This window comes from Gadus morhua, unplaced genomic scaffold (genome assembly GCF_902167405.1).
Source record: "Gadus morhua unplaced genomic scaffold, gadMor3.0, whole genome shotgun sequence".
Lineage (NCBI taxonomy): Eukaryota > Metazoa > Chordata > Actinopteri > Gadiformes > Gadidae > Gadus > Gadus morhua.
Genome location: NW_021964016.1, coordinates 37,960 through 51,240, shown reverse-complemented (window position 1 = coordinate 51,240; position 13,281 = coordinate 37,960). Strand labels below are relative to the sequence as shown.

Below are 13,281 nucleotides of genomic sequence, written 5' to 3'. Positions count from 1 at the left end.
GCCACTAGGGGGACACTCCCACTTGTGAAGTCACTAAAACAGAGGAAAAGGCAGATTTTCAAAGGCTGGTGATGGCTTATCACAGTCACAGTCACTGGTAGCATAATATCACCCCGTTAAACAAGCATCATTCAGGTCTCCAGCACTGCACAGTTGAGACTGGGGATATCCAACACAAAATGTTCATATATACACATCTTTCACGATGAAAAATCAAACGGAATAGTATACAATGGTTCATTTATTGCGTTGTTTGCTGAGATTTTTCAAACATTGGTGTATGCTACAAACGTGAACCTTCTCTTGTAATCATCGTCGCGCTACAAAAATTAAAAATTAAAAGTTTACAGACTCCAACCCATGACACATATTTGAAAGGTACATATTTAAATCGAGATGAATTTGTCCAACGGACAGAACCCACCCCAAGAGATTTTTCCTCTGCCTCGCAACATTCTCACCTTCTATTCAAAGACAAATGCAAAAATATTTTCATTTTGTCTGATGTCAAAAAATATCTTTTAAAGACCTTTTTTTGGGGTGAACAAAAATATATACATATACATCTCAAGAGGCATATAAAGCAGCTGCCATATATTACGCCTCTATCGTGGCATGGCGTACAGAAGTAATACACTGTATTGCCAGATTGTGGGGCCCCCCCTGTCTGCGTCGGGGGCCCTCAGAGGCCCCGACCGTGTGTGTGTGTGTGTGTGAAGGAGGAGCCGCATGTCCGGCCCTGCCACCGACATCAACTGTCGAGCTCAAAGTCTGTCTCGTTGAAGAGCACGGGCCGCGGGGAGATCTTCCGCCGGGAGAACTTCAAACACAGGTCATCGCCGACCTCGTTCAGGTGGTGCAGGACCTGGAACACAAGGCCTTGGTGTGAGGGAACCATCGACCCCCACCACTACTGGACTATCAAACCTCTGGATGTATGCTGCTATACTGTACTGTGTGTGTTTATCTATTAAATGTGTATGTTAACGTATTTTTTGCGTTTGTGTGTGTATGTAGGTATTGAGTGTGGTTGGTGTGTGTGTGTATGTATGTATTTAGTGTGGTTTGTGTGTGTGTGTATATTTAGCGTGTGAATTAAGTGTGTGTTTATGCATGCAGTGTGTGGGTTTATGTATTTAGCGTGTAGTGTGTGTGAATGAAGAGTGTTTATCTATGCATTGTATGTGTTTGTTTATGCATGTGGTGTGTGTGACTATGTATTTAGCGTCTATGTATTTAGTGTGTGTGAGTGAAGTGTGTGTGCTCATGTATGTAGCATGTGTGTTCATGCACTTAGCGCGTGTGCTCATGTATTCAGCGCGTGTACGTGCGTGTGCACCCGGCGCTCGGCCTACCTTATCCAGCATGGCCCTTGTGTGTGCCGCGGACAAACAGAAGCGCGCCCGAGCCTCGGTGATGGGCGTGGCCGGGAAGCCCACCACCACCACGCCGATCTTCCTCGCCAACATGGCTCTGGAGAACGCCCTGCGGAGAGAGGGCACGCCAACACGCCACCGTCAGCGGGGAGGAACCGTGGCGTGCGCCAGAGACTTGGCGTTGAGCGGCGTTCAAGACGCCTCCCGGCCCCCCAGCCAATAGCCAGACTGGCAGGGGGTGTGTGGGAGCGTGTGTGTGCATGGGCGATGGCTGGTTTAAAGGGGACCTATTATGCTTTTCGACTTTTATGACCTGTAAACGTTGTTATAATGATTGATAGTCATGTTTAACCATACACAAAAAACGATGTAGATTTTCGGGAAACTATTCCTCTCATCTGGGCGCCTTCAGCCTTCTCTGTCAACGCTCCGTTTCGTCCTTCTCCGCCCCCTCGCCCCCCTCCTGCCAACCCAACTCCGTTGTGATTGGTTACCTTCCTTGGAGCGCGCGCGCGCGAGCGGATTTGACCAGGCATATGGGGGGCGTGGCAGGAGTACGTCTACGTAGATGATTTCCCGGAAATGAATCGCAAGTGAATCGAAATCGCTGTCCCGAGTGTTTAGCGCTCTGCACAGCCACCCCAGACTGTCAGCAGGGAATACGTCGAAATGCATGTACGTCATTATTTGACACTTTAGTATGGTTAAACATGACTATCAATCATTATTACAACGTTTATAGGTCATAGTAGTCGAAAAAGCATAATAGGTCCCCTTTAAGCAGCCATAGTTTGGCAACATGGCGCACAAGCGCCATGTTGCCAAACCATGGCTGCTTAAAGGGGACCTATTATGCTTTTTCGAAATTTTCAACATGGCGCACAAGCGCCATGTTTCGTCAACCAGAGGGCGGCAGTGGCACAGGAGGTAGAGCGGGTTGACTTTTAAACCCGAAGGTTGCTGGTTCGATACCCGGCTCCGAGTGTCGAGGTGTCCCTGAGCGAGACGCCTCACCCCCTACTGCTCCCCGACGAGCGGGCTGTCGGCCTTACGTGGCTGACGCCGCCGTCGGTGTGTGCATGTGAACAGGAATGGGTGAATGTCAGACGATATTGTTAAGCGCTTGGGAGTGGCCACGGATTAGAAAAAAAAAAATCGTGAAAAAAATCGTGGGGCTGGGGTTCTCCAGCCCCAGTCTGGGGTGGCTGTGCAGAGCGCTAAACACTCGGGACAGCGATTGCGATTCACTTGCGATTAATTTCCGGGAAATCATCTACGTAGACGTACTCCTGCCACGCCCCCCATATGCCTGGTCAAATCCGCTCGCGCGCGCGCTTCAAGGAAGGTAACCAATCACAACGGAGTTGGGTTGGCAGGAGGGGGGCGAGGGGGCGGAGAAGGACGAAACGGAGCGTTGACAGAGAAGGCTGAAGGCGCCCAGATGAGAGGAATAGGCCACCCTGTGGCCTCGTCTGGAGCAGCCCAGGAGAAGTCACCCTAGGCGTCGTGTGGCATTGACGCCGTCACCCTGGCGCCCAATGTGGGGCCTTTCTGAAACAAAAAGGACACAGAAGGGGCCGTCTGTACCAGGACGCACCGGGCCCCCCGGCGGAGGGCAACAGACAGCCACCCCCAAGCTCCGGCCCCGTCCCCAGCAGCACCGGGGAGCCCAGCGGCATCGAGCCAGCACCGCAGCCCGGCTGTCACGCCTCCCACCACGCTGCCCGTCCAGACAGCCCCGCCACGGCCAAGTCCGGTGAGCCCCCCGACAGCCAAGAGCTAGGGCCCCCAGGATGGAGGGGGAGGGTGGGCTGGCGGGTCGCCCCGGGGGGGGGGGGGGGGGGCGACCCGCTGCTCTATGTATGAAGTCTATGGGGCATGGAAGAACTGTCTATAGACAGCGGTAGAGACCTGATACGATGAACAGTGTTCAAGGTGCCCCTCTGCTACCAACCAACAGATAGACCAGCAGGTCGATTCACAATTTTCCAGGTACAAAGATAAATAAAATCGAGAGTTGTATATAAAAATAATTGGGTCGGCAGATAGTAGGGCTTCAATTATAAGTAGCTTAATTGAGCAACAGAAAATTAATTTGTTAAAGTAATTGTAAATAGATCAAGCGCTTTTAACAAGCATTTGCCGGTTTTAAATGCTTATGATCAGAGTTGAAGTTCAATTAAAATAATTAGTTCATGGATCATTATAAAAATTATTTATAAAATAGGTTTGTTTTTCTTGGCTGCTTGTCCCATTTAAGACATTCCTTTGCACTCTGGTCACGCGTGACGACATTTTCTATAAAGAATGACATTTTACAGACTAAATGATGAATGTTAAAAAATATCGTTTGATTAATTGACTGAGTTCATCATCGTTGTTCGTGGAAAGCCACTGCCGTGCAGAAGACCAGCGCTGTCCCGCCCTGGAGCCGACTCCCCGACGCCGACACTCACACTACTTTGCCGGGCATGTAGAGCAGGATGGGGACCACGGGCGAGCTGTCGTTCCCGTAGATGATGAAGCCCATCTCCTTCAGCCGAGACCTGAAGTAACGCGTGTTCTCCGCCAGCTGCCGGATCCGCTGTATGCCTGTGGCGGAAAGAAAAAAACCACGACACCACATTTCAACACGCGGCTTGCAAAAATTCGCACCTTTTGGGGGGGGGGGGGGATCTCCCCACTATTGGAGAGGAGAGAGGGAGAGGGGGAGAGGGGGGGGGGAGGGTGGGTGGTGGAGGATGCCAGCTGCTCATCTCGCCACTCTCTCTCTCTCCCCCCTGCCCTGGCTGCGTCCCTGGCAGACAGTCTGGTGGTGGTGGTGGGGGTGGTGGTGGTAGCCCCCCCCCCCCCATGAGGAACCAACTCATCCTTATCCCCTGAATCTCCATCTGGACGGGGCCGACCGCGCCACGCCGGCCTCGCTCTTGATTACAACTCGGCTGCAGCCGCCGCAGCAGCAGCAGATGGTTCAGTTTTTCGAGTGCCCGACAGCCAGGCCCGTGCGTGAGCACATGCACGCGTGCACACACACACTCACACACACGCGCGCGTAAACGGACACACACACACTGGTGAGACATGAAGCCACATGTACAGTCACAAGCACGATTGCGCATGCACACAAACACACACAGACATACGCACTGGTGAGACATTGAGCCACACACACACACACACACACAAAATGGTGAGGCATTGAGCCAGACACACATACAGTCAGTCACAAGTGCGTACACACACACACACACACACACACACACACACACACACACACACACACACACACACACACACACACACACACACACACACACACACACACACACACACACACACACACACACACACAAAATGGTGAGGCATTGAGCCAGACACACATACAGTCAGTCACAAGTGCGTACACACACACACACACACACACACACACACACACACACACACACACACACACACACACGCAAGAGTAGGCGGGGAGGGGCGGGGGGGATAGAGGGAGAGAGGGAGTGAGGAAGGAGGGAAGAAGGAAGGAGGGGTCATAAATAGGATAGGCCACATTTTGCGCAAAGCCAAAGACTGCAGTGGTGGTCGGTAACCGAATGTAAATAACATTTAAGTACCGTGTTGGCTCGCCATAAACATACGCATTGAGACCCGGAAACAGGTGAGGGGATGAACAGAGTGTGTGTGTGTGTGTGTGTGTGTGTGTGTGTGTGTGTGTGTGTGTGTGTGTGTGTGTGTGTGTGTGTGTGTGTGTGTGTGGGGGGATAAGATGTTAATCCCCGGGGATCTCTAATGATGGTGGGAGGCCGGACCACAGGAGGACTGCGGTGGAATTCACCACGGACCACAGCTCAGTTATTGTGGTTTTATTGTTATTACCCTTTGGGCAATACATGGGAATGGGTACGAGTGGGCATTACATCCCCGTGTCTATTATATTATATTATCTATTGTTTATGTGTCTGTTATATGCCCGTGGACAAAATAAAAATATGCGAGAATATTTTGGTTTTGTTTAACGCCAACATGTGGTTCCTTCATCCGCAGCAGGGGAGAGAGAGGGGGGGGGAGAGAAAGAAGGGGAGAGAGAGGGGGAGAGAGAGAGAGAGCGGGCAAAAGAGTGGGGGAGAGAGAGTGGGGGAGAGAGCAGGGGTGAGAGAGGGGGAGAGCGAGAGAACAGAGCCAGATGGGGGAGCCATGCAGGTGGGTCCAAAGTTTGAACAATCAGTGTAGTGAAGTGAAGTGTACACGCACAATTAACACAAAGTTTCAGCCGTCACGTAAACATGTGATAGCTGAAACGTACACAAAGAGCGACAGGACCTAAATGAGTCGATCATGTTTCAAAAGACGGCAGAGTTCATAAACTCCCGCTCAGAGTGTGACCTCGCTGTGGTCGCTGAGCGTGATTCAGAACAACGTTTGCATGTAAACGGGATACCTCAAAAAAATGAGGGCGAAAAAGAAAGGGTGACAAAGTCCGACAAGGACAAACAACAAATCAAGCTCCGCTGGTAAGAAACCTGACGCTAAAGTCCTCCGTTAGATGTTAAACCACATGAAACGGCTCTCGGTCGGTCCCATTTCCACATTCCACCAAAAAGGCCCCCCTGCTTTTCCTCAGCTCTGTCTCAAAGTTCAGGGCATTTCTCTCTCCTCCTGACTCCCAGGACAGTAATCTATCTCTGACCAGGTGACCCCAGCTGTCGGTGCAGACGTCCATACCCTATCCTCTTGCGCCGCCTCAATCGATACTCTTCTGAGGGCTTCCACCCAGCTTACGTAAGCCATCCCAAGCATGTGTATGTTTGCGCGATGCCAAACCGTTCCCATGGTCTGAAATCCGAGGCTTTGTCCAAACCAGCAGGGAAGCTAAAAGAGACGCCTCGCTTTGGACTTAAAACAAAAAGGATCCTTATAACACTAAGGAGCCTTATAATACAACGGAGCCTTATATAATGAAGGGGCCTTACATAACACAAGCCTTTTAACAAGAAAGAGCCTTAAAAAACTAAGGAGCCTTTTATAATGAAGGGGACTCAAAACATAAGCCTTATAACACGAAGGATCCTTATAACACAACAGTCCATATATATTACCAAGGAGCATAACACAAGCCTTTTTTTAAACAAAAGAAAGATTACAATTTAAAAAGGGGAACCTCTACCACAGCGTTGCAACGCCAGCCCGCTAACGACCACCTGGCTGCAGGGGTGTCTGAGCGTCTTCGACGAGAGGCTCCTCAACGATCGCACGGCCCCCATGTGAAACTGATTTCCCCAGCAGCGAGGTCATGTGTGAGCCCGGGCCTGGACGTTCTTCCTCTCTTCCTCCCGGGCCGCAGACACCCCTCTCCCGGTAATAGCTAGCACATTTCCCTTGTCCATCGCTCTCAGCTAAGAGCCTAATACTAACACAAACAAAGACAATAGCGCTCTAACCCCCCCCCCAAAGCTAGTCCGGTCACGGGAAAATGTTTCAGAAAATTTGAGATCATTTATTTGTTCAGGTGTATATTTTCTTTTCTATGGGATTTGGTTGGTGTGTGTGTGTGTGTGTGTGTGTGTGTGTGTGTGTGTGTGTGTGTGTGTGTGTGTGTGTGTGTGTGTGTGTGTGTGTGTGTGTGTGTGTGTGTGTGTGTGTGTGTGTGTATGCAAGTGTTTGTATGTATGTACTGTATGCATGCATATGTGCATAAATGTGTGTGTGTATGAGTGTTTATGCGTGTGTGTGCGCATGTGTGCGTGCGGGTGTATATTTATGTGTGTGCGTGTGTGTATATATATGTGTATGTATGCAGGGGGGGGGTCAATAAACAGAGTTTCATGGAAGGAGGCGAGCGAGGAGGTGGAGATCGATGACCGAGATACGGACGTTAACGGAGACGGGAAAACCACTGGCTGCTCACCCACTGTGTTCCCGTCTACTCCCATGATGCACTTCATGGCCCGGATGATCTGCTCCACCACGGGGGGGCACATGGCAGTGGCGTAGACAGCGCTGTGGGAGTGGCTCCGAAGGTAGTTCACCAGCTCCTGTGGGGTGGGGGGGGGGGGAAGAAGGACCGAGAGGTCAGGATAACACGGACGCCATGGTCATACGGCCAAACGCTGGACGGATGTTTTCATTTTGAGAGATAGCGTGAACGTTTTGAGCGGTGTTCGAAGTGTCGAAGCCACACCGGTGAGTTATTACACAGACACTTCTTTCAACAAGGCAATAGACAGGTAAGGCTGGGAACCAGCAGAGCAATCAATCAATATTGGATCAGCAAAAAACAGGATGAAAGCAAAAACATTCTGCACTCGTCAAGTTGCTAAAACACACAGACGACTTCCTTGTTTACAAGTCATCCGTCAGTTTTTTGCATAAGCAGAAGTCGAGTGTGACAGCGTAAACACAAATAAACCCTTTCTCTGCGCGCAGTCCGTTTCACATCCTCGCTGTGTTCCATCAATGCGGGTGACACTTGGCACCGCCCCAGTTTGACTGCGACAGAGTCACAGGTGAGGGAAGGGGTGGCCATGCACCTGTCCTCTCAAACCACTAGAGAGAGCTCACGTACAGCCCGCACCTGTGTGCGAATCAATTAGTGTCCCAGCGGCCCCGTCTCCGTCACAACCCTCCCGTCTGCCGCCTCAGGCTGTTTGGCCGCGTAATACGGTGAGAGAGAGAGGTACGGAGAGATGGAGAGAGAGGAACTGAGAGAGGGACAGAGAGAGAGGGACAGAGAGAGGGACAGAGAGAGAGGGACAGAGAGAGAGGGAGGTGGAGGGACAGAGAGAGGGACTGAGAGAGGGACAGAGAGAGAGGGACAGAGAGAGAGGGACAGAGAGAGAGGAACTGAGAGAGGGACAGAGAGAGAGGGACAGAGAGAGAGGGACAGAGAGAGGGACAGAGAGAGAGAGGGACAGAGAGAGAGAGAGAGAGAGAGAGGGACAGAGAGAGGGACAGAGAGAGAGGGACAGAGAGAGGGACAGAGAGAGAGGGACAGAGAGAGGGACAGAGAGAGGGAAAGAGAGAGAGGGACAGAGAGAGAGAGAGAGAGAGGGAGGTGGAGGGACAGAGAGAGAGGGACTGAGAGAGAGGGACAGAGAGAGAGAGAGAGAGAGAGAGAGAGAGGGAGGTGGAGGGACAGAGAGAGAGGGACTGAGAGAGGGACAGAGAGAGAGGGACAGAGAGAGAGGGACAGAGAGGGAGGTGGAGGGACAGGGAGAGAGAGGGACTGAGAGAGGGACAGAGAGAGAGGTGGAGGGACAGAGAGAAAGGGACAGACAGAGAGGGAGGAGGAGGGACAGAGAGAGAGGGATTGAGAGAGGGACAGAGAGAGAGGGAAAGAAAGAGGGACAGAGAGAGGGACAGAGAGAGAGAGACTGAGAGAGGGACTGAGAGAGGGACAGAGAGACAGAGAGAGGGACTGAGAGAGGGACAGAGAGAGGGACAGAGAGAGGGACAGAGAGAGGCGGAGGGACAGAGAGAGAGGGACAGAGAGAGGGACAGAGAGAGGGACAGAGAGAGAGGCGGAGAAAGGGACAGAGAGAGAGGGACTGAGAGAGGGAGAGAGAAAGGGACGAGAGAGGGACAGAGGGAAAGGGAGAGGGACGGAGGGAGAGGGACAGAGAAAGGGACAGAGAGAGGGAGAGAGAGGGAGAGAGAGGGAGAGAGAGCTACAGTCCCCTGAACACACTGTGTTCCGGGTCCGGAACGCTCATTATCCCTAAATGTCAGCACCAGATTATTTCTCGTGGAGGAGATTCAAGGGAACTGTACTGATTTTCTCATTGGCCCAGCGGCTGGTGTGCGCATGTCTGTGTGAACATGTGTGCATTCACACATTGAGTGTGAATGTGCGTGATTGAGGGTACCTATGTGTGTGTATGTGTGTGAGTGTGATTGAGTCTGTGTGTGATTGAAGGTGTCTGTGTGTGTGTGAGTGTGTGAATGTGATTGAGGGTGTCTGTCTCGTATGTGTGTGAGTGTGTGTGTGCGTCTGTTTTTGTCTGAATGGTAATGAGGAGGTTGGAGCAGGCTTGGAGCTGCTTTGGGGTGCATGTGTGTGTAAGTACGCATGTGTGTGTTAGTGTGGGGTGGTGGTGTATGCTGGGTGATGAGTCATAGTCAGAGATGCTGTCTGGACATTTCCACCATCATCTGTCTCTATTGGGAGACTGAGGTCGTCTCTCACAAACGGCTGCGTGTGTGTGCGTGTGTTTATGTGTATAGTTGTGTGTGTGTAGTCATGTGTATATTTGTGTGTGTATGTGTGTTTGTATGTGTGTGTATTCATATGTATATTTGTGTTACTGAGTGCATGTGTGTTTTAGTTTGTGTGTGTATTTGTATCTGTATTTGTGTGTGTGTATATATGTATATGTGTATGCATATGTGTTTGTATGGTATGTGCATGTTTGTGCATGCGTGTGTGTCTATCTGCGTGTGTGTCTATGTGCGAGTATGTTTTTATTTGTGTGCTTGTGTGTGTATTTACGTGTGTGTGTGCGTGCGTGCATATACATACACATGCATGTATATGCGCGTGTGTGCGTGTGTGTGTGTGTGTGTGTGTGTGTGTGTGTGTGTGTGTTTGTGCGCGCGCATGGGGGGGGGGGGCGGAACCAAGACATCTGGTTCCGCTCAGGGGCCCCGTGGGGCCGTTTGTGCGACCAGGAGAAGGCCGTTAAGGGAACACGTCCGAAAGCCTCCCCACATCTGGGGAGCGGGGGGGCGATGGGAGCGACAGCGCCCTGTGAGTCTTACTCTAAACGCTCCGATGACGCTGGGGCACTGAACACGGCCGCAACGCCGCAGCGCGGCAGGAGCACGTCCGTCAAGGAGGCACGTCACAGGCGCACACGTACGAACACACACACACGCTCACACGCACGCACGCACGCAAATGCGTTCAAACACACATGCGTACGCACACACACACACACGTACGCCAGCACGTAGGCTTCCGTTCACACACAAACGTGCGCCACACACACGCATACGCACAAACACACGTACACACACACACACACACACACACACACACACACGTTAGCAGATAGGTTTACATCCACATACAAACACATCCCCATGCAAATGCTTCCATGCACACAGGTACACACAAAAGTAGGTATTCACACGCGCGCGCACACACACACACACACACACACACACTCACACACACACACACACACACACACACACACACACACACACACACACACACACACACACACACACACACACACACACACACACACACACACAGTCAAGATGTCAGGGCCACCTCGATATACGGGCAGAGTTAACGACCCAGGGCTCGATGTGAAGTTGAGGTGAATTCTAAGAGGCTTCGGAGTCTATTCATTAGCCAACTTATTCTTAGAGCCCGCTCATAAAAGATCCATAATATGACTGTTTTCCAGCACACCCATCTGCGCGCACTCTTTCTCTCGGTCAACCTGAATCCACTTAATGGAGGATTAGGGAGGATGATGGTGGGAGGGGGGAGGGGGCGGGGGGGGGGGGTGGGGGGACTTCACCCTCACCACAACAACAAATAAGTCGGAAAACTAAAGGCTTTCGCTTCTCCCTTCTCTTCCCCTTCAACCTCCTCCGAGCAACAGCGCTTGTTTACAGCCGACAGCTGTCAACGGAGGCCGCGGCGCGCCCGCTCCTACTTCAAACATCGTCACGCTCGTTAAAGGCAGTGCCGTTAAGAGAACGCCGTTCCTCGCCGCACAGTTCCGACGGCAGGCCACAAGAAAGGGGCTGGACCTCGGCCAGAGTCACCTTCTCATTACAGCGGGGGCCGGGCGGGCGGGGGGGGGAGGAGGAGGGAGGAAGCAGGAAGAACAGAACGACCCGCTGTGGAACTTAAATTCAAACGGTGCACGGGGCCCACTTCCTCTGTTGCTTTCTAATCAACGGCCGCATCGCTGATGTGGTTTGAGTGCACGCTTGTTTTTTTGGGGGGTTTTATACTTTAACCGCGTCGGAATAGAATCACAAAAGGCTTTACGGATACGGAGATGGGGGGCACGGGGGGGGAAGGGGGAGGGGAGAGGGGCGCAGATCTGAGGACATTTGCTGGACATGTGAGCGCTCGGTCTGTGGTGGCCGTGCGTGATCGTTTACGGGTCGGGTCCTGGTAGAACTCTGTTCACACATACACAGCCAGACGCGACGTTTCCCCCGGTGGGGCAGACGTTGCAAAGAGGGGGCTGAACGCCAGTGCGCTTCAGAGAGGTACGTTTTTTTTAAACGGGGAATGTGTTATTGCTGTCGAGTTCTCGAGTGAGTCAACAGGGTGGCTGTGACTCGACACCGTGGTAATTGTTATCAAAATCCCATCAGACGTTAATCGAGACTGACTGGGGAAGTGTGTTTTCGCCCCGGATCTACGACACTGCGGAAGAACGGCACTGGCTGGTTCACCCGAGGTACCAAGGCAGAGGAGGGTAGGTAAAATTAGCTCTGACTCAATATTCAATGTTTCCCCCGTGATTGTGAAAACATGTGTTTTGACGCAGGGAACAGCTGTTCAACCTGTGTTGTCCTTAGATCGGATTTACCGGGCGTCAAGGATTTAGAAACAGCATTTTATATAAGTTCACAGGAAATTTGTCTCTCATGAAAAGATTTACATTTAGGGCCTTCTCCAGATGCTTTTATCCAAAGCGACTTACAACGGTTTACACACACATTCACACACCGACGGCGGTGTCAACCGTGCAAGGGGACAGCCGACTCGTCGGTAGAAGTCAGGGTTAGGTCTCTTGCTCAGGGACACCTCGACACTGAGCTAGGAGGAGCCGGGGATTGAACTAGCAACCTTCCCGCTCTACCGCCTGAGCAAAGCCGACCCTGATGGCCCGAAAAGAAGACGGGCGAAGATGCAAACGGTGGCCTTTTTTTTTTTATCCAGACTGTCATCCCCAGACACCCTTCTTACTCAAGGGGGGCCGCCTAAGTCCCGGCGTCGAACGAATCCATTGACCATCAGATTTAAAAGGTGAAGAAGACAAAGAGAGGAAAGCGGTATTGACGCGTCATCGGATACCTTGTTTCCGGCGATGTAGCCCCCGGCCGCCCCGAAGCTCTTGGTGAAGGTGCCCATCATGACGTCCACGTCGGCGGGGTTGAGCCGGAACAGCTCCGTCACGCCGCGCCCCGTGGGCCCCACCGCCCCGATGCTGTGGGCCTCGTCCAGGTACAGGTACGCCTTGTACTTCTTCTTCAGGGCCACGATCTCTGGGAGCCGCGCCACCGAGCCCTCCATACTACAGGGAGGGAGGGAGAGAGAGAGAGAGAGAGAGAGAGAGAGAGAGAGAGAGAGAGAGAGAGAGAGAGAGAGAGAGAGAGAGAGAGAGAGAGAGAGAGAGAGAGAGAGAGAGAGAGAGAGAGAGAGGCAGAGTGAGTGAGTGAGTGAGTGAGTGAGTGAGTGAGTGAGTGAGTGAGCGAGCGTAATGGGCGGGGACTAGGATTAGGATGAGGTTCACTCAGAGTCTAAAGGTTCTGGTTTCGATCCCCAATGTCCACAGTCTACCCATCGGCATCTTTGCGTTCTTAACCTGCTCATCATCAGGCAGATGCATCAGGCATCTCCTGTGAAAGAGATGCCTAACCTCAGTGAGACTCCGGGGATAAATAAACGCCCGCTAAAATGATTGACCCGCCTCTGAATTCACTGCCAAAAGCTTTCGATCCCAGCGTCGACTGAATGACTCAATAAAAGACCCAGCAGTAGGGTCTGAAATACAGCTGAATAAACCGAACTGAATAAAAACAACAGGGTCAAGCTTCACTTTAGGACATCTGCCAGCACGTAGCAGTCAGCTGACACGTTCTGACCAATGGTTCGAACGCCAGCCGGCGTAATCCTGTTTCCCCCTCAATCTTCCTGAGGGGT

At 51.9% G+C, this 13,281-nt stretch overlaps 1 protein-coding gene across 1 annotated transcript in view; it reads right to left on the bottom strand.

Moving 5' to 3' along the window:
• Positions 1-223: 223 nt before the first annotated feature.
• LOC115538886 (serine palmitoyltransferase 3) overlaps positions 224-13,281 on the bottom strand; it is a 28,725-nt gene continuing 15,667 nt past the window's right edge. Inside the window, exons 8-12 of the mRNA XM_030350112.1 lie at positions 12,433-12,652; positions 7,288-7,414; positions 3,833-3,968; positions 1,356-1,485; positions 224-865 (exon numbers count right to left, since the gene is read on the bottom strand). Of these exons, the coding sequence (XP_030205972.1) occupies positions 752-865; positions 1,356-1,485; positions 3,833-3,968; positions 7,288-7,414; positions 12,433-12,652 (727 nt within the window). The 3' untranslated portion in view covers positions 224-751. The remainder of the gene's footprint in view (positions 866-1,355; positions 1,486-3,832; positions 3,969-7,287; positions 7,415-12,432; positions 12,653-13,281) is intronic.